Below are 19,999 nucleotides of genomic sequence, written 5' to 3'. Positions count from 1 at the left end.
CATGTACTCCACAGCTGAGATGGATCCAAAGCTGCTACACAATAGCTAGTAGTAACGATTATTAAACAAGATCAAGAGGCCATGGATGTCTGACAGTAGCTACCTAATCCTGACATCATGGGGATGCTATGATTCCCCTGAACACAGTTGACCTTCTCCCCTCCCAATGCAACTAGGGCCCCATGCATCCATATACTACATTTAACTTATGCTCTGATTCATCACCCGATCCAGATTAGCTCATCAAAGAATCGTCGTCAGCACTCACCACCACTACACGACCAATTCTCACTCCTTTTTTTATTGCATGCATTATCTTATAATAATCTTGTGCATGTCACGGTTGTGCAGAAATTAAAGAAAAAAGCAAAGAAAAGAAATGTTGCATGTTTCGTCACATGCCCCGACATACCGTCCAAAATTCCTCTTTGTCTCGGCTCAGCATGGTCACACAACGGAGATTCCGGGGAAAGTGTTTTTTTGGACCGTGGGGAAGAGATCCATACGGCCCGCCCGGGAGAGACGGGGATTGTCAGTTTGTGATCGAACTGTAGTCTAGGCGTCTAGCTCACTGGTGCAGAATCTTTTGCTTATTGCTAGGCTTACGGTCGATGTGAAACTGGAGAGGAACGATATGCTGACTCTGGAATCATCTGTTTCTCTGGGCAATTTTTGGAGTATTAGCAGTGAATATTTAAGAGTGGCTTTTAACTGTGTGCTTTGTATACGTGCTCAATTATATCATATTTAACTGTATCAGATTTATCTTTGTTCTTTCTTTGAACTTATATATCGAAGTTGTATTAGATAAATTGAAGGCAGTGTTTAATGGAGTGTACGCCATTTTGCTGGGGCTGAACAGCTCCGATGTGCCAACCGATCAAGCAATGCGATTGGCGTGAGATTGACAGGCAAATACTATAAAATTAAGAATTGGATTTGGAATGAGTCGATCGGGTGTCACTGGGATAGTTCTTACGGAATCATTCCCCCAAGTTGCACACCGCAACTGCACGGCATTTGCCGAGTGCTACTAAATTAAACTACTGGCATGATTTCACCTAACACCTGCGGACCCGTCCCCACGGTGATTGTTTTGCACGATCCGGGGACAATGACACGTCCTAATTTATTTCATCACAATTAGTTAAAGTGATCCATGGAATATTATGTACAGATACCTTTTACTATTACTAACTGGAGGCTCCGTTTGAAGCCTCCAGGTGAAACCACCTAGGATCCTAGGTGGACACTATGTAAAAAAAGAGAAATTCTAGAAATTCTTAAAAAAATCAAAACATCTACCCATCAATCAGTAGATTCAAATCATCATTTGGATCTATTATATTTTCTAAAAAATTCCCTACCTATACCATTATGAAAATAGCCTAAAGTAACCCTCTAAATCTATATCTAAATTACCCCCTGCCATTATATAAAATAAATTAAAGTAACCCCCTAGTATTCATCAAAATTACCCACTTATACCATTATAAATAATATTTAAAATAACCCCTAAATTTGCAACTAAAATTTTCACCACTAATACTCCAAAAATAACTTAAAATAACCCCTTAAATTTGCATATATATTACCCACATATGCTATTATAAAAAATAACATGAGGTAACCCTACATTTGAATCCAAATCACTTTGATTAAAAATATAGACCAATAAATGATTCTAAATCGTCTATTTCGTATACTATTTGTATTCTATTGAGAATATAGATTTCTATGTTAAAATTGTAGCTCAAGCTTATGGTCCATTAAACAAATTCAAGCGCATACCAGCGATGCAAAGTGAAAAATTAAAGATTGCAAATGTGAATGAAAACGTTATAGAGTAATTACTAACTAAAATCTATCACAATAAGATGAAGATAATAAGTATGTATCTATATAAGTATTGTGTTCGAATATTTAACAAATGTGAGGTAGCTCAAGGTAATAGTTTTGTAGCAAATGCGGCCTCATTTTTTTCCATTGGAGACTCCGCATTACTTTTGTAGCACTAGAAAAAATATAAATCCTAGAAATTCTCACAATAATAAGAAGCATCAAACATCAATCCTATAAACTTTAATAATCATAGTCACTGGTTTATTATATTTCCATAAGGTTATCTGCCACTATCATTATGAAAATATTCAAAAATAAACCCTAAACCTATGTCAAAATTACTGAGCTCTGCCAATATAAAAAATAATCTAAAATAACCTCATAATCATCGTTCAATTTACTCATGCATATCATTATAAAGCATAACTTAAAATAATATTCTAAATTTGTATCTAAGTTACCCATGTATGTCGTTATTAAAAATAACCTAAAGTTAACACATAAATCTTAATCTAATTATTTTCATGTGCATCATACAGAAATGTCAAAAAGTAAACTAATATATGATTCTAAATTACATATTTATGTCATGGTTAATGTATATACGTAGGATGAGTGTCACCATGTAGACCATTCATACATGTATGTGAGGAAGTGATGAAAAAATTATTGATTTTTATGCTAAACACAATATATGGAGGTACGATACAAAATGAAAAGAGTGTAAATGTGGATGAAAAAGTATATAGAGTAATTACTAATTAAAAATCAATCACAATTGGACAAAGATAAGTGCACATCTATACGAGTATTATGTTGAAATATTAAAAAAATTAGAGAGTAGTAGGTAACCAATTTTGATTGTTAGCTAGAAGTTTAATTTCGAAATAATTTTCAAATACACTAGATTTTAATTAGCCCGTGCGGGAGCACGGGTTGATGGACTAGTATCTATAGTGTGGGTGTCAGCTGAAACTAGTGAATACTCCCTCCATCCCAAATTTCGTTCGTTTTGGCTTTCTTAAATTCATAGATTTTCTTATGCACTTAGATATATCCTATGTTTAGATACATAATAATATCTATGAATCTAAAAAAGTCAAAATGATCTATAATTTATGGAGCTTTGTTACAATGGTTTTAAAGTACCAGACCACTCGTAGGTACTTTCCTTGCTTATTTGCATACCATAAAAGAATTAAATAGATTTACACATAATTAAAAGGGCATCATAGTAATTTCTCGCTATTTTTGGTGTTTGATCCCACCAAATTGGTACTTCTCTTTAGGTACTTCACGATACTTTCTTGCTTCCACCGTTTGATTTCTCGGGATGGACGGCTCTCATTTTTTTCAATCTCTCTAATTTGGGATGGAGGGAGTACTACTCAAGTATAGATACAAAGTCTGCAACACCCACACTAGTGTCAGTTATATCAACCTTTTCTAGGATAACAGATTTACTGTCAGGCATTTTCTTTTTACGAATTTAGAGATCTATAGCGCATATGCTTTAGGTGCCCCTAAAGCTACTCCGAAAGAAAATATATAGTTTTATAATATGATTGGCACTATGTGACATAGGTTTAAAAATGTAGTTTATGATAAGAATATTCTGTGATAAATGTAGCTTAAACATGTACAGCTTTGTGATATATAGTTCTGTTGAAATGGATGTAGTTCTGTTAACTGTGAATGTTTTCTTTAAAAATGAACACAAAACAACTGTTAACTATATGCACATATAAAAACTGTAATGACTATATTGCTGGATCTCTCAAAGAAAACAAACTGTAATGATTTAATGTGACAATAATAGCACTGCTATCATTTCTTTTTCAAGATTAAAGTTTGTGCATTACATACAAGGTAATTTTATTCATGCAAATATAAAGGAGTTGTATAGTTATTTTCCAGTGTACTATTATACTACAAGTCTACAACAAGACTTGATCACACTGATCAACAGGATACCATGTGATGTTCCATAAATCGACTGCTCTGAACTATGCTGCCATGAAAAAAAAGAAAATTAAAACAATCATGATCAGATTGATCAGCTCAGCTGAAGCCTATTGTAACATCAATTAAATTAGTTATAACTACGTAGTAAACAACTTATCTCCCTTCTTTGATATAAATGTTTTTCATCAATTTATTCTGAGTTATTATTGTTTGTAATTTTTGAAGGGAAAAGTATTGTTGGTAATATATTTATAAAAGAAAAGGTCTGTATATTATGCTGATCAAAACTTGATAGCACGTCCAGCATCCAAAAGCTGCATCTCCTGTCCTCTGTGACCAAGAAAAGCAGAGTGCACCAACTTTACACGGTTTATCTCACATGATGGTCCTCGTGCAGCCATACTATTGATGAGCTCGTTATTGCCACACAAACGGGTGTGGATTAATTCCTTTTCCTCCTGTGCGTGCCTCCCTTGGCTTTTTCCACCTACGCATGCAGCAGGGCAGCTGATGCACCTCACCCCAAGAATGCCGTGACAATGCAACCACATTCCGTCCATTCGTGTGACCATCATCCCTTTTCGGAAGCTCTCATGAGGCCGGCTTGGATGCCTATATGACTTTCTAGCTAGGTGCCCTTTCCCAGCCCCAAACCTGCCAAACCATAAAAATCAACGACCATTTTTTTCAAAAAAAGGGTTGGTTTAGATGTGACGATTTCTTATGACACATATATATGTTTCTAAGAAAACCTATACATCTACCATATATTTCTTATCGGGCTCAAAATTGCGTGGTGACACCTTTTTTGCTTATAGTTTATTTGTGCATAACTAACCTCACCTAATAATGAGTAAATCTATTATCTTAATACAACAGTGTTAAAAGAAGGCACCACATTCGCCGAGAGGACCTAGAAATTATCACGTTAATCTAAAAAAGAGAATAATACATACCGTTAGGTTTTATGAAGATCTAACAGTCTATACTACTCAGAAGAGTCCATATTGAATACAACTAATAAGTATATAATTGGAAATAAAAAATAAGTTAGCACCTAATACTATTACGTATAGGAAATATACGGACTTCATTTACGAGGTGCCAATTAGCAACGTGTTATTACCTTTTTTAATATATATATAAGCATATCCAATCCAATAGCATTAACGTAACTAGAAGGATATGGACTTTGCATTGGCTCGCTGTACTTCTATTTTCCTAGCTAATTTATTAAAGTTTATTTATTTATCTTTACCCTAGCAGCACGTATAGGATATGGACTTAAGCTATCATGTACTTATCTTTATGTGATTCCAAAAGGGAGTACCAATTATATATTTTTATCCTTCTTCTAACAATTTGAAATTATAAAAATACTTATTTGCGAGCGACACAAATGCTCACATATACTCATGAATACACTCGTCCTATGAATACATGCGCGTCAGACTTACAAGATGAACCTGAACAAAGACTACATAAAGAAGGGCCTTGCACCAAATTTCACGAAACACCCGAAGTTAAGAGATCACTGGGATTCATTCGTGCAGTTCAAGCAGTCGCAAAAGAGCATTAAGGAAACTAAAATCAACACCGACAATGCTTGTTAGAACAAATACTTTCATCGTCTTGGCCCAGTAGGTTACAAGAAGGGGATCATCAAATGGCAGAGGATGGAAGATGACATAATTGCTAAGGGAATAGTATCGGTGACTCTCAAATGGCCAAAGCGAGCAAAGCATTGGTATTATACTCATGGCGGCATGCTCAATCCCGAAGATGGATCATTTATGTTCGGCCAAGAATTAAGAGAAGCGGCTACGAGGCTTGTTGAGTTAATAAAGGCTACGGCCGAAGGATCTTTCGTGACTGATCGAGAGAAGGACGAGCTGACTATGGCACTAGGTAATCCAGAACACCCTGGACGTTGCCGAGGTAAAGGAGTAATTCCATGGAAGTTTACCTTTCATGAGCACATTGATTCCTACAGAAGTCGCAAAAGAAGTAAGGCCGAACACGCATGACAGCTCCGAGAGTTGCAAGAACATGTAGCTCAGAGGCAAGAATGGAGGAAGCAATCGACCGGCGTGTGCCTCTAGCTCTTAGCAAACAAGCTAGTGAACAAGCAGCTACATAATCAGGGACTAATGTCGACATAAGCCCCTCTCAACGTTGAAGCAGCGTCGCTTCCACGGAAGCCCTAGCTGGAGAATCTTCTAACATAGTTGAGGACAATCAACGCCACCCCGTGGATGACACCACTAGGAGGGACCCTTGTGAGCTTGTTACTCTGGTGAAAAAACAAGCTCATCATGGTGGCTTATGGTGTGGCTGAACAACCAACACAAGGCCAAATAATTCATGGTGTGGAGATTCCAACTCGCGGTTATGCCAAAGTTGGGGTGGACCGAGTGGTTGACGGTTGGGATGATCTCGAACTGGAGGTACCTGGAGGTGACGGGGAAAGAAATCTAGGACAAGCCATCCACAGTTGGATTATATGGCCCAAGCGCTACATAAGGATTCCACAATCGAATCCCCCGACCTTGGGATCATCTCCTCAAGGCTCAAGGGCAAGATCACCTATGCCATCTGCCAAGGCACCCTCTCCACTAGCTGACAGGAATCCTAGCATGAGTCTACACCCTCCACCAGCTAACAGGGATCCTAGCATGAGTCCATCTCCCCCTGTTATGAGCAAGGCTACACGGCGAAACATGCCTTCAATTCTGCCTGCTACACCTACAAAGAAGAAGTAGAAGAAGCCGAAGGAGAAGCAACTAGAGCCCAAGAAACCTTATAATATGACTGATGCGGAACTCGACATAGTAGTGGATGCTCAGGTTAAAGCTCACTTCGCACCAAAGCCTCCCATGAAGAAAGATCCACCACTTGATAAGGTTAAATTTTGGGCTTTAATTAGACGCATGGAGTTGGAGAAAAAGAAAAAGTTAGAGAAACCACCGCTATATGACTACGACCGCACTATAACAAAGGCTTTTCAGAAGAAGAAGAAAAGTGGATCATGTATTCCAAAACTCGGAACCCAATCTAACCAATCGATTGCCTTGCTTCATGTGCTTTCGGAGTTTGATAAGAACCTGTTTCTATTTGCCAAAGATAAAAATCTCACTGCAGCTCAACTTCGAGGGGAGGATCACATCCCAAAGCACCCTGGGGTTGGTAAATAGAAATTTGAGTTAGGGAAAGAGCTTGTGTGGTCGCAGTTGGTGGACTGTCTTCCAATGAAGCTGTACAAATTGCACCAATGGTACAAAGAGGCTTCAGCCACCAAATTACTTATGCTAGAAGTTCGGATTGGAGATCAGCATTATTTCTGTGGTGATGCCATTATAAATGTGCCACTTGAGGAACTTTATTTCCTTTACAATCAAACGCACTTGACAAATCACTCATCAGTTCCTGGGTTCTATAAGTGTTTAATTTGCTCTAACTTCAAAATCTCCGGTCTAGTCATTGTGCGATGTCTTATCTCCTATTCTATTTTGTATCATGCAGGATGGAGATTCAAGCTTGTCGGAGAATAGGATTGTATGATATCGGCTTCATGAACCTGGATGTTATAAATAAGGCAAATGTAAGAGATAAACCAAATCAAACCTTGAAGAATATATATAATTCTTGAATAAGCAACATTACAAGAAGTACATACTTCTGTCGTACAACTTCAACTTCAAGTGAGCGTGTTTCCCATCTCTTTTATTTTTTGAACTAGCAGTTAAAAATAAGACTAAATAACTTTCCACTGGATACTCCTTGTTATCGTGGTTGATCGAAGCATGGTCTATATTCTGGATTCTCTTAGGAGACCAAGAAATGAATACACCGACCTCATAGACATGCTTAACAGAGCATGGGCTCGCTTCCGTCAACATCACTCAGGTGGATTCAAGGAGCAACTTCATATCCACTCTGAATTTCAGGTATGTATTGAATTTGCACATCTCGTATCACTTCCTTGAACACAACAAATACTTCATAACTTCTTTTGCCATATATATAGTGTTTGAGACAGAATCTAGGGAATAATTTATGCGGATACTACGTATGTGAGTTCATTAATAACTTTGTACGTCCCAAGCATATAACTGACCACGAATTCAAAGTACGTATACAAATTTCTTAACAATAAATTAGTTCTAATTGTGTAGATCCGTTGATCTAATATAATAACCTTTGCTAATGATATAGATTATGCACATGAAGGAAGAACTCCTCGAGATGGAAAAAATCAGGAAATTCAAGAATAACTTAGTGGATTTCTTCTTGACGAGATAGTAAATCTAGTGGGAGAGTCCCATAATGATGGATCAAATCTGCATCACCGTCAGGACTCGGGTTCAAAATAGTTAATCCAAAATGTTGAACTTAGAGAGTTGAAGTTGGATCCGGTTCTGAAGGTGCTTTCCCAACGGTGCGGAATATGGAAAAGAAGAGTTGCAGAGCTAAGACACGATTACGACCTAGAAAGCCATGAGCATCGGTCAGAAATTTGGGACACAACAATGACATCATGGTGGTGCTGTCATGTCATAGCCACAAAATTCAATCCCAGTCCAATCATCATGTTGAGTATCACCCTAATGCGGCCACAGAGTCATGTTGATCAACACTAGCGACAATGAGAAGTAGAGAGATGGTGATATCTTGATGTGTGGCATTGTGATCAGTGGACCACCGAGAACAGAAAATTTTAGGAGTGAAGAAAGGATAGATGATGCAGTAACAAGGAGTGCCGACATGATTCAGGACAAAGCAATTTGAAAATTGATGCAATTTGGAAATTGATGTTTTACAAGTATGTCCGTCCACAGCAAGTTGTAGGTACTGTTTGGCAAGAGGAAATGACCTGCACAGTCAAGGGTGTGTCTTCAATGAACACGGTATGGCGAACAAAAATCCTTGCGAGCAGAAGCAAGACAAAGGGGAGAGGCATAAATGAGAAGGTTAGGCCTTGCCAGCTGCAATAATGAATTTCTTGACCCCACGCTCGGTTCGTGCTGAGAAAAGTGTGCAGCAACCATAAGACAATATGGAAGCATGCATAGGACTATAGCAACCCGAGATCGGTGGAGGAAAAAAGAGAATATTATTGCTTCTGACTGGTATACATTGAACCCCTTACCTAGATTTTCTTTTAAAAATCAAATGTTAATTTATTATGCACAGTAACTAAAACTCTCAAGCGCAATCATCATTTTTTTAAAAATATATTCATATTGAAATGTGTTAATATATTGAGAAAATATATAAAAATATGTATCTATTCTTTGGCCACAAAATATGACTTTTGAGAAAAAAGTGTAGATGATGCATTGGTCTAGGTTATCAAGATAATAATGACATTTATACCACCAAATAAAACTATTTGCATCCATTTTAAAATAAAAACTAAAGACCAACAAAACACTAGCTACCGTGCAATTTGCGCGAGCCACCCTGCTAGTTTGGATATACCCCAAAACTAGTCCTTAATAGAAACCACGGTGCGGCTTTGTGACGCCAATGTTTGAGAGGAGCCAGTGTTTAATTGTTGGTTCGCTATGGGGTATATTTGCATTGTGTTTTTAGTGTCGAATTTAATATATTGGTATTGGAGCATTGTCCCGTCAGAGGAAATAGTTTCTGGCAAGTCGCTAGAAACTGGGGCGCGGTGTTGGTGCGCTAGCTTGGGCTGATCCGGTGGATGACCTATGAGTAGTATTAGCGTAGCCCATGTATGGAGGTGGAGATGATTACACAATTGACGTGGAGATGGGGATTAAGTGGATCGAGAAAGCGATGATGGAGCCGTAGAGACTGTAGTTGCAGGTTGGCAATTTTGTAAATGAAATTTAGGTTCTAACTGTAGAGAATACAAGAGGTAGCCAAGACTTGACAAGAGTTTTGGTAGTCTATGTAATCCTTGCAACATCGATAAAACAATTGTAGAAGAAATCCTTGTTGACGTTTTGGATCCTGAAGTTTATATTTTGATTCATTGGCAGCAGAGATATGAACGTTTCTCGACATATGTTGAATTGAATGAGGAGGAGGTATTCGAAGCAGTGATGAAATTCGAGCATTGCATATATATGCAATTCATGCTATTGGATGAAAACAAAAGTACAGGTTGGAAAGTTTTTGACAGCTTTTATAATGATCGGCAGGAGGAGAACAGGTGCGTGTTTGTATAAAATTCAAATTTGAAACGCACCCAAGCTTCTAAACTACTTATCATTCATTGGATATTTGCAACTATTTTACATTTTTTTAGAATTAACTAAGGATAAATTATATTAATTGACTGAAGACTTTAATTAAAAAGGGAAGGTAGAGCAATGGTCAGGTTTTGAGGAGCTATGTAATTTTTTTCCAATATTGGACCTTAGATCTACATAAAAGCGCTTCGGATTTGAAAAATTGGTGTATGAAAATGTTGTACATTTTTAAATTTTGAATAACTTTCGTATTCAACACCTTTTGATTTGAATGTGTTTTAGTGTTTGAATTGTAGAGGCAACCAATAATCGGTGTAATGGATTGCAGGCTGATTTTGGTATAGTTTGAGGGTTTTTCAGATAAATGGTATTTCTATAAAGCTCGAGGGGGTTTTTATAAAATTGCCTAAGAGGTGGCTGGACTACGGATTGATTTCTATAAAGTCCAAGGGGTTTTTTGAAACAATGCCAGAGAGGTGGGTTGGACTCCGAGTTAATTCTAACAAAATCCGAGGGGTTTTTACAAAATTACCTAGCCTATTGGATAATCCGAGCCGTCCATGCGTGATCCGATAGCTGAGGTTTTGCGGGTGACGTGGTTCGTTCTCGGCCCGAGAAGTTCACCGAATTTAAGTCTGTAGAGATTAGGGCACAAACCAAACAACAAAAAAATGTCCACCACTCATAACCCTCTTGCTGCCATCCTATGTCTGCCTTTCCATTGCCTGAAATAATTAATTTTGTACTTTTTGGTGCAATATATTTGATGTTTGAATTCATGTTATTGAAATTTATCTCATAAATTCATTAGGTATCCATGCATAGTGGCCTCTTCAGAATGCATGATTGAGATGCCCTAGCATTACGAATCCTATTGAAATTCAAATGAAGCTTTTGTATGTAGTAAAGGAAAAATACGGGAATTTTAAGTGAGGACGATATATAGACGAGAAGAAATTAAAGGAAAATTTCCATGAGGTCCAAAAATGTATTCTATATTTCCTCGAAATGCTAGGATTCAAATGAGCTCCAAACTCCTAAGCACTCAAGAATTTTACAGGAATTTCGTACAATTTATTCCTTTGTTCCAAAGTGTCGTAAAACAGATTGCTATGCACAAAATAAACTCCTTTAGTTTGCATGTGCTCCAAAGGGGGCCTAAATAAGCTATCGTTTACGCATGACTTTGTATACATAGGTCGTCGGACCGACGGACATGCTGCAGAAAACCAGGGAACGAAGGCAGGCTATGCATTGCTGATTTGCTGTAGCCTGTAGGCACGTAGACGCGTAGATGGGTAGATGTGCATTTCGAATGAAATAAATACAGAGCCATGCATGTCATGAAGCGAGCAAGAGCAACCCACGCATTTTTTGTCCCTTTTAGCTAGCAGCTGTTCGGACAAGCCTTTCAGAGGGACGGGAGCAGGCAGAGGTCAACCACTAACGCTTTGTTTTTCTGTCACGGATTGGCAGCTCAGATCCACACGACAAGGGGGTCAGTGTCCCAAACCGAGAAAACAAAAGAAAAACAGAGCGAGAAATGCTTTTGGAATCGAGCCAGATTGGCAGATTGGGTCACATGATCGATCGAGCCAGCTACTACTAGCTCAGCTTGCTTGCCTCGCTCGCTCGTGCGTGCAGATGCAGCCTAGCTAAAACAAAACCTAAAAGATCTCACTGCTGCAATGTAAAGTGTGCCTGCACCATTTAGCTCATGAACTTTGTTAAAAGCAAAGCTCTTTCCTTTAGCTACTAAGTTTCTCGTTCTGTGATTAATGTACTTTAGCCTCCGTGGTTTCTCTGACTGCTTTAATTTTGTCCCTCTCTGTGTGTGTATATATACGTGTGAGCCTTGCTTTGTTACATCCTAACCAAACACAAGGAAGGAGTCCACTAATGCACACATCATTTCCTGCTACACCGTTCAAAACCAGTCAATGTAGAAGGACAAGGCCTGTCCAACTCCCCCTTATTTTATTCCAACATCACTAGCTTGCTTATGCTTTGCCCTTACCTCTACCTTCATATCATTGCTGCCCTTCTCGCTACTTCTTCCTTCCCTCCTTTCCTGCTCCTACCTGCACACATACTATTCTCGCGATCGGATCCAGCTATGGCAGGATAGAGAGAGACCCATGGTAGAACAGTACAAGATGGTAGCTAGAGAAGAGCAAGTGATGAAAGAGATCAAGGATAAGGGAGTACTAGTAGAGATTCTTGAGGATGATGAGGAGAGATCGATCGATAACAAGCTGCTAGATCTCAATGAGGGTCTCGATGTAGAGAGCGAGGAAGGGGAAGTAGGCGATGATGAGGAAGATGAAGGTGAAGAAGGCGACGAAGGCGGTAGCACCATCGATGTTGGTGGGAGTGGGAGCTCAAGCAACAATAGCAGCACCAACAACAATTCAGAGAGCAAGAAGGGAGACATCAAGGGAGGCAGCAAGTCAGAGGGGAGCGGTGAGCAGAGGGTTCCAACGGTGCGGCAGTACAACCGGTCGAAGCTGCCCCGTCTCCGGTGGACGCCTGATCTTCACATGGCCTTCGTCCATGCCGTCGAGAGGCTTGGTGGGCAAGAGAGTAAGTACTTGATCATATGGCTCATATGGAAGGCCATGATTTGTTGCAATTAATTAGAGGATGGACGATTTTCTTTACCAATCCCTCCAAAATTTCATTAACTGTTGTGTTGTAACTTAAACTAATTTTGCTTATTCACACAGGAGCAACCCCTAAGCTGGTACTTCAGATGATGAATGTTAGGGGACTCAGCATTGCTCATGTAAAAAGCCACCTGCAGGTGAACCATTCTTTCCGTGTAGAATCGGTAGATCTACATCTGCTGCTGCGTGATTACACTCTAGTAGCATGTTGCCAATTTCGTGATGTGAACACTACTCTTTCTGATGAACCATTAATTTCTTTTCAGATGTACAGAAGCAAGAAGCTAGACCAAGATGGTCGCCCGAGGGGAGCTATTTCCTCAGGTTTTCCGTTTTCACATCGTTCACAAAATTCTCATGATCTGCATGTAGATTTCTATCCCTCCTCTAGCTAATTAAGAGCTTCTTTTCTCATGCATCCAAGTGCTGTTGATGCGGTGCAGTGTATTCCCCAGTGGATTTCCATTTCATGAGAGGCGATCGGCGCTTCCAAGAAATGTCATTCTTCCAAAGAGCGGCCGTGCTCTCCTCTTCCAAGCTGGAGCACGGCAGCTTCTTCGCGTCGAGGAACTGCAGCGCCCCGGAGCTCAGCCGGCTCTATGGACTTCTCCAGCATCGGCCTACTCCGCAAACATTCGATTTCAGAAACTCCAGGTAAATAAAGTTTCCTTATACAGAGCTCGTCCAGTCGTCCTAGCTTAGAGTATCTGCTAAGGAAACCCTAATTCCGGATGTTCCTCTTCTCCGGCCAGGAATCATGAATGGGCGTCGAGCCATAGAGAAGCCATGATCTCCAGGAAGGACGTCACACCGCCGTCGACTGCACCGCATCAGACGCACCCACTTGCAGGTTCCGCGTTGCTGAGGAGCGAGAGGCGGTGGTGGCCTTTCACTGACGCCGGCGCTGCTGCCGCCACCGGTGAGCGGAGGGCAGAGACAGGAAGGGAGGCAGACTTCGCCAATTCCATCGGAAGCAGCTCTCGGCCTCACCTGTGCGCCACGGCCGTGTCCGTCGATCCCCGTCTTCCGTTCAGATGGCGACCAGCAGGGGGAAGCGGCAGAGACGTCGTCGGCTACCCCGGCAACAACGCCAAGATCACAACGAGATCGTCGGATCCTGTCGTGATCGACGAAGCCCTAGATCCCCAGCAGCTCGAGGTACAGACCCACCGTACATAAACCCGGCCTTCACACTGTATCAGTCATCTCTGACGCCAAATTGTGTGTACGATCATTTCAGCGGCAGAGGGACTCTGCCATGCCAGCCTACAACGACGAGGCGTGCCGCAAGCGGTCGTTGCCGGCGGAGACCCAAGACGAGACTTCGGACCTTCAGCTCAGCTTGTCCCCCACCACGGTGATGGAGGCCAAGAAGAGAAAGACCACTGCACTAAGCGGTGAGCAGGATATCATGGACACCAGAGAGCTCTCCATCTCACTCTCACTGTCGCCACCCGCTGCAGCTTCCATGCAGAAGCGGCAGCAAGAAAAGACAAGGCGAAGCAACGACAGCAGAAGCAGCGGGGAAGCCGTTCTTGGGCAGAGTACTTTGGATCTGACCATGTCGATCAGGGCATTGGAGTGAGATCTTTCAAGTACTTTGTCCCAAGGCCTTCCAAAAAACGCACACTGGACCATGCAATAAACATATCGTTAATTTAACCTTATTGTCTCCAGTACATAGGTATATCATATGTGCATGTCATGCTTGGTTGTTGTTTCTAGGAAGACTACTGCCTCTCTATATTTGGCCCTTTGTGACTATGCAAGTATGCATGGCCACATGATCGATCGCTAGCTTTGTTCTTTTGTGGCAGTGGCAGCATCTTTGGGAAACAAAACCCCAGCAAGGACTACAGCAGTTTTAATCGGTAGTACAAGTTGTTATTATGCATTTGGATGTTTGAATATGCATGACCGTGTGGACAATATTTCTTCTAACAAGATGGGTTCGTAGATATAGAATCACCTTTATATATTTTTTGTGCCTTTTTTAAATTTTGAATGGCTATAAGTTGGAGTTAGCACCGTCGTCATCACTGTGTTCTTGTCAATTGGCATCTTGTTTGTGCCTCGTTTGTATGTGCATTCATTATTTCTGTGTTGTGATTCTTTTGGGAATATATGTATGATCACAACACAACTATTTTTTTTGGTTTATTAATATAAGCATGGTAATCACAATAGCCATATGATTTTCTGCAAATTGTTTGAAATTGTGTTTTTCTTATCATTCGTACCACCATTGCTAATGATGAGGTGGGGATGTCTTGTTACATTATCGAGCTAGTCTATTTCTATTGTCAGCTTCTAAATTGAATTAGTTTGTGAACTGCTGATGCGTGCTTGTTGACGGCAGTTAGCATGTCAATTCATGAACCGCAAGCGTACGGATCAGTCAGTAATCCCCCAAGGTTTATCAATCCGTGGAACAAGTGGATTTACACGCTTAACTAAGTACTAATCTACGTAACTGAAAGTTCTTTGTATATGATAAGATTGATCTAACAAAAGAACTAGTGACTTAGATTAAAGCAAATAGAGAATATGAATGTAAACAAGATAGATAAAACACTTGTGCTAGGGATCTAGGATCACTTGTAGATGTAATCACCATGCATGAAAGAACTGGATCTAAGTGTTATTGTGAGTGGATGTGAACCATGCCCAGCACTTTCTCTCTCGCACGTTGTCACTACATGAGGGTACTCAAATATTGAACGATAAGAACACGGCTTGATGATCATTCTAGGTAAGAAAATAAGAAACCCAAAGTAGCCCTAGCCAGCGATTACATGAAAGAGCATCATCAAGATATGATAAATAACAAATAGATCTTAAACAAGAGGTTCAGCGATTACAAATCAAGATCTCCGTACAACCCTGAGGATAAATGGAGACTTTACCTCGTGATCTTATACATGTTGATAGAATTCTAGGTAAAGATCGTCCTGTAGATCAACTGGACCAAAGACGACGATGAACGGGGGCAGAAAAGCCCCAGGCCGATCGGCCTGGGCACCTCCAAGCCGATCGGCTTGGGAGGTTCCTTCCTCCTCTAGCGCTCCACTTCGCGTGGCTTCTCGTAGATCCAATCTTCTCTCCATTTTTCCTCCTTGTGGCGGTGGTGGATGGTGTTTACATGATGTTTTCTCCTCTCTATCTCTCTCTCCAACTCTCTATTCCTTGAAGCTCATGAGGGGGTATTTATAGTCTCCCATAGGAGGTGGTTCTGGGTCAATGTCGGTGAAACAATCCTAGACATCATCGTAGACTTCACGTTGAAGAAACGGGAGGTTGACTGGGCCCTTGAATGGGCTAGGTCAATCGGCTTGGGCCCTTTCTGGCCCTTCTTATCCTCTCCTTCCTTGTGCTGGCTTCCCTCGACGACCCATATCCAAATATCCATTAAGCTCTTTATGCAAACTCCCTTGATTATGTCATAATGCAATATACTCCAAAATACAACACGTATGCAACAACGCGGTTATTTTAGTTGTCAAGTGGCGGGTTAGTATAAGATTAAGCATGAAAACACTAGTTAAATAGCACTAAAAGTGTATCAATAATGAGCGTCAACATCCCCCCACGCTTAGCTCTTGCTCGTCCTCGAGCAAGTCAGGCGACTATAAACTTCTCCAGCAGGGTTGAACAAAGATCTTAAACTAAACCTGAGCAAGCAAGTCAAGTACCTAGCCTTCAAACAAAAGATGAGCAGCAAAGATAATCAATGTATGCGTGTTCAAAGATTTATCTAAGCAAAGATTCCCCATAACTATTATTAAGACCAAGTAACTTTAAGAATCAACTACACTTACTTTCTGACTTTCTTTGGAGGGTTTTTCTTTTGTCATAAAACAATCTCACTGCAACAAAATTGAAACAAGAATTCTTTTCCAGGTGCTTACATGTCTCTCAAATGAAGGGTGGCTATCCTACTTATTTGCACGCTCTCATCTCTCAAAAATCACTCAATGATATGGTGGAGCTTGGGTAAGGCTAGCTAGAATCAACACTTATATTATCAAATTAAGAAAACTCTCTAGTGGTTGCCTACCTTTCGAGCCATTAATCATAAGAATATCCACATAATGTGAGGTTTTCAAGGATTAGAAGATATAGAATGGTGGACATGAGCAAAGGCATATAAAATAGTGACTCTGAGGCACAAGCGATGTCCTCGTCGTTGGATTGCACATGGTTGGGATGAAAATCTATTCCATAAACAAGTTCATCTTTTCTTTGCACCTCTCCTGATCTTCATTACAGTAAAAACTCCTCCTTTATTTCTATTTATTTTTCTTCTATTATTTCTTTTTCTCTTTCTCAATACTTTTCTTTCCTTCCTTCCTTCCTTCCTTCTTTCTTTATTCTTAATCTCTTCTCCAAACCTCCTCTGAACACCACACCATAAAAATTAGTTTTAGATCCTTCCAGAGGCCCTCCAGGAATTTGTTGCATGAAAACCAAGGCAAGGAGACCTAGGCTGATCGATCGGCCTGGAGGACCTCTCTTTTCCTCCGCTCTAGCTCAACTTCCTTTTTTTTATCTTTTCTTATTTTTCATAAAAGTCAACCAAAAATAGAACAGATCTTCGAATATTGGGTTGTGTTTAAGGAATAGGTAATAAAATTGAGAAATATTTGGTTCGGGTTTAGGAATCAGTAGAAAATATGATTGTTCCGGTGAAGAACTCTCATATTGAATATTGACGAGGCTAGAAATCAGAGATGGTAAAAGGATATGATCATTGCTCAAAATTAAAGCAAACTAAGAGAGCGATCCTAATTTAATTCAAAGCGTCAAATCTGCTTATGGTGGTACGAATAAATCTTTTTGGGCATTGGCTAGGATAAATAATAACTCTCAACCTGGTTAAAGAACTTGATCAATCTTATTTTTGTAGAGGCTTTAGATGAGCAATAAAATTTTAGATCACCTCCAATTCAAGTCTTACTCATGAAGCATAATCAAAACTGAAGAACTTAATCATCATAAAGCATGTGTATTGCATAAATAAATCAATTACTAAACTCCACAACTAAGGTTTAGAATTCAAGACAATGCTCATGATCCAAAGTTGTAAAGACAAAATAAAAGATAAGCAAGTAAAGATAGACACTAAAAACACTTGCACAATCCTCGATTTCATTCATGCTTCTTCTCACAAAGACGCTAAAGTAGTAATCTAGGCCTAAGTATTTCCAGAAGCTTAAGAAAAATACTACTTTATCTACTTTTAATTGAAATAAAAAAATACTAATTTAGTCTCTCACACGACTCGACTCAACCAAACTAGATCAAAAAACTCCTTATGAGTGGCGATCCCCTCTCCCCCCACACTTAAAATCTACGATGTCCTTGTCATAACCAAATCAAGTACAAAGGGAGAGACACTTGTAAACACACTAGTGACGCTGCCCGCACTGCTTGCACACGGGACGATTGCTACTTCCTTCGCCATTAGCTCTATTCTTCCTCATATTGCCGTACATACCAAAGAGCTTCCTTACGTTCCTCTATAAGAACTTGAAGTTGTCCTCCTGATGGCAATCACTGTCTTCAACCTTCTGATCTAGAGCTTGCAAGGCCTCCATGATGTCATCGACGGCGTCGAAGAGGTAGTGGATGTTCTTCCTGCAAGCGGTACAACACATACGATCATGCTCCTTTGGTTGTGGCCCATCTTATTCTAGATCCATCTCTTTGCCCTTGTCTTGACGGTGTTCCTCTTCCTCCATGCTTTTCTTCCCCACAATCCGGGGCTCCTATCGTCTTCCAGTCGCTATCACCTCCATAGTCAGCTGGCGAGTACTTGAGCGTCTTCACCACATAGCTCTTGCGTTTGATCCTAAGGAGCCTTCCTGAACGCCTTGTGGGAGTGATGACAGCCTCCTTCTTCTTTGTTGGCACTTCGTCATCACTTGAGAGGATGATGAACTTGCAATCTGTGAGCTTTCTAGACAACGCCTTGCCTCCAACGCTGATGTGAGCATTTCAAGCAGTCCTTGGCGGAGTTTTGGGACCCAACTCGCACCTCTTAGCTTCCATGTGAAGGGCGAAGGCAGTGGTCAAGGGAGGGGGTGGTGCCAATCAGGCTGGGGAGGTTAGGCCGATCGGCCTGGCCTCCTCCTTCGCCAATTGCTGCCCCCCTTGTCTCCTAAGCTCCTAGTCATCGTCATTGCACTTTTTTCTGGTTTGGGTGGATCTGAATTGCTTGTATAGATGCGAAACTCAAGCTCCAATTGGCCTCATTATATACTCTTGAAGTCTTGGCCAAGGATCCACACATTTTCAAAAACTTCCTCGCCCCTTCCCACAAAAATTCACTTCCATATTCTGACATTACCAAAGATGGGAAAGGGGAACTGATTCGAAGGTGAAAACCTCCTAGGTCGATCGGCCTGGGGGTTTCTGGCCCCTCTGCCATCCGCTTTTTCGTGGCAGTGCGCATGACTAAAAATATATTCAATTTTTCAAGTCCCACACAAAAATTCAAAAGAAAATAACAGAATGTAAGATAGAGTATGTACAAGGTACCTGTTTTAGTGTCATCAAGCTTGACATGATCGTTCTTCCTCTATGGTGTAAACGTCAATATAATTGATAGGCATGACGTCAGGTTCCAAGAATACCTTTAGTCTCTATCCATTCACAACATATTGATCCCCTTTGACGTCCATAATCGTTACTGCTCCATTAGGTGATACAGAATGAACCACGTATGGTCCATCCCACTTGCTCATCAATTTTCCTTTACCGAAGAGTTTGAACCTAGAGTTGAACGGTAGCACTTTGTCTCCTTCTTTGAATTCTTTCTTGTGAAGCCTTTTATCAAACCACCTCTTTATCTTTTCCTTATAAACGCTTGCACTGTGGTAAGCTTTAAGCCTCGTCTCTTCTAATTCACTGATCTAAATTCTACTTTTTACTCTTGCAGTATCAATAGTAAGATTCATTTCCTTTATAGCCCAATAAGCTTTATGTTTGAGTTCAACGGGAGGTGGCATGTTTTTCCATGGACGAATTGATACTGGGTCATACCTATAGGTGTTTTGTGAGCCGTCCTATATGCCCATAATGCTCCATCTAGTTTCTTTGACCAATCCTTCCCTCCTTTGATCACCGTCTTCTTCAGGATATCCTTCAGCTGTTTATTAGAAATTTCCGCTTGTCCATTTGTTTGAGGATGATAGACTGTAGATACTCTATGTTTAATCCCCAATTTTGATAGATATTTGCCAAAATCTTTTCCCGTGAAATGTGATCCTCGATCGCTGATCAAGATTCTTGGCACTCCAT

The 19,999-nt window shown here is 40.4% G+C and overlaps 1 protein-coding gene across 1 annotated transcript; it reads left to right on the top strand.

Annotated features, from left to right (window-relative positions):
- Nucleotides 1-11,894: 11,894 nt before the first annotated feature.
- On the top strand, nt 11,895-14,675 carry LOC117835150 (uncharacterized). Its single transcript, XM_034714561.2, has 6 exons — nt 11,895-12,614; nt 12,758-12,834; nt 12,964-13,021; nt 13,141-13,351; nt 13,450-13,855; nt 13,938-14,675. Exons 1-6 carry the CDS (start codon nt 12,170-12,172, stop codon nt 14,280-14,282), a joined length of 1,542 nt encoding a protein of 513 aa, XP_034570452.1. The 5' UTR covers nt 11,895-12,169; the 3' UTR covers nt 14,283-14,675.
- Nucleotides 14,676-19,999: the final 5,324 nt, after the last annotated feature.

Source organism: Setaria viridis, chromosome 1 (genome assembly GCF_005286985.2).
Source record: "Setaria viridis chromosome 1, Setaria_viridis_v4.0, whole genome shotgun sequence".
Classification (NCBI taxonomy): domain Eukaryota; kingdom Viridiplantae; phylum Streptophyta; class Magnoliopsida; order Poales; family Poaceae; genus Setaria; species Setaria viridis.
This window is presented reverse-complemented; position numbering and strand designations above follow the sequence as displayed.